This window comes from Orycteropus afer, unplaced genomic scaffold (genome assembly GCF_000298275.1).
Source record: "Orycteropus afer afer isolate SDZICR_OR568_19922 unplaced genomic scaffold, OryAfe1.0 scaffold00336, whole genome shotgun sequence".
NCBI classification, from domain to species: Eukaryota; Metazoa; Chordata; class Mammalia; order Tubulidentata; family Orycteropodidae; genus Orycteropus; species Orycteropus afer.
This window is the reverse complement of record NW_006921923.1, coordinates 2,301,391-2,302,483: the sequence shown is the minus strand read 5'-3', so window position 1 is coordinate 2,302,483 and position 1,093 is coordinate 2,301,391. Positions and strand designations below refer to the sequence as shown.

General features: G+C 38.5%; 1 protein-coding gene across 1 annotated transcript in view; it reads right to left on the bottom strand.

The window, feature by feature from the left end:
• Positions 1 to 390: 390 nt before the first annotated feature.
• Positions 391 to 1,093, bottom strand: part of MID2 (midline 2) — a 150,712-nt gene continuing 150,009 nt past the window's right edge. The window contains exon 9 of the mRNA XM_007952421.2: positions 391 to 793. Coding sequence (XP_007950612.1) covers positions 391 to 793 — 403 coding nt within the window. The remainder of the gene's footprint in view (positions 794 to 1,093) is intronic.

Below are 1,093 nucleotides of genomic sequence, written 5' to 3'. Positions count from 1 at the left end.
TCCTTTCCACCTGCCCTTGACTGGCTAGAGCCTTGCTCAAGAACATCTTCCTAGGTTCTTTACCTAGAATTACACTAATTCCCTCCAATATCATTTATAATCCTAAATCACTGGGGATTTTTAATTCCCCAATGACAAGAGAGACATTCTCTAAATTTCTCCAATGGCTTGAAACCGGACTATGCAGGTAATTTTTTTTTTCTGAGAAACTCAATACATTAATTCAAATACAAGCTTTAATGCACAAAAATTAAATCTATAATATCTAGTTATTTTGGATGCTTCAAACAAACTTTATTTTTTATCGCATATATTGAACACTAACTGAGGTTTAGGAGGGAAAAAAACTGCTGAACTGGAGAGCCAGTGAATTATATGCTCTCTTGAGACTTAATGGCACGCTTTCATCCCAGAAACATAGGGGGATTCTTGAGGCCTGCAGTTGCATTCCTGCCGCTCTGGGTAATCAATAAAATCTGGGGCAGGCAAACCAGACAGGATCATTAGGGATTTGTTCCAGATTGTGAATGTTGGACAAACTGGAAGAATGAAGGTCACATCAAAGGTATGAAGATGAAGAGAGTTAGCTGGGTCATAGAAGGACAGCATATTGTTGTCATAATCCAGGAGGACACCCAGCCGCTTCAACTGTGGGGGCACATCCACAAGCATCTCCTTGTTGTTATGTCTCACCACAAAGTTACTATTGCAGCGAGAGAAGACCCATGAGGAGGCATTCTTGCCAATCCATTCATTCTTTGGAGCTGATTTGTAGGCAATACCAATAGCATACCTGTGAGACAGTAGAAAGAAGATAGAAATAAATATTAATGATCTGAGTTCTTCCAGACACTGTACAGGATATAAAAAAACATAGAATACATGTTTCATCCTTACATGCTTTACATTTCTTTTTTTCATAAGTTTTTATTGTGATTTGGGTGAAAGTGTATGGAGCAAATTGGTTTTCCATTCAGGAATTCATATACATTTTGTTTCATGACATTAATTCCAGTCCCCACAATGTTAACAGCGTTCTTTCCACTTCCTCCCTGTGTTTCCTTTTCTATTCCTCCTTCTTTCCTATCCCTCC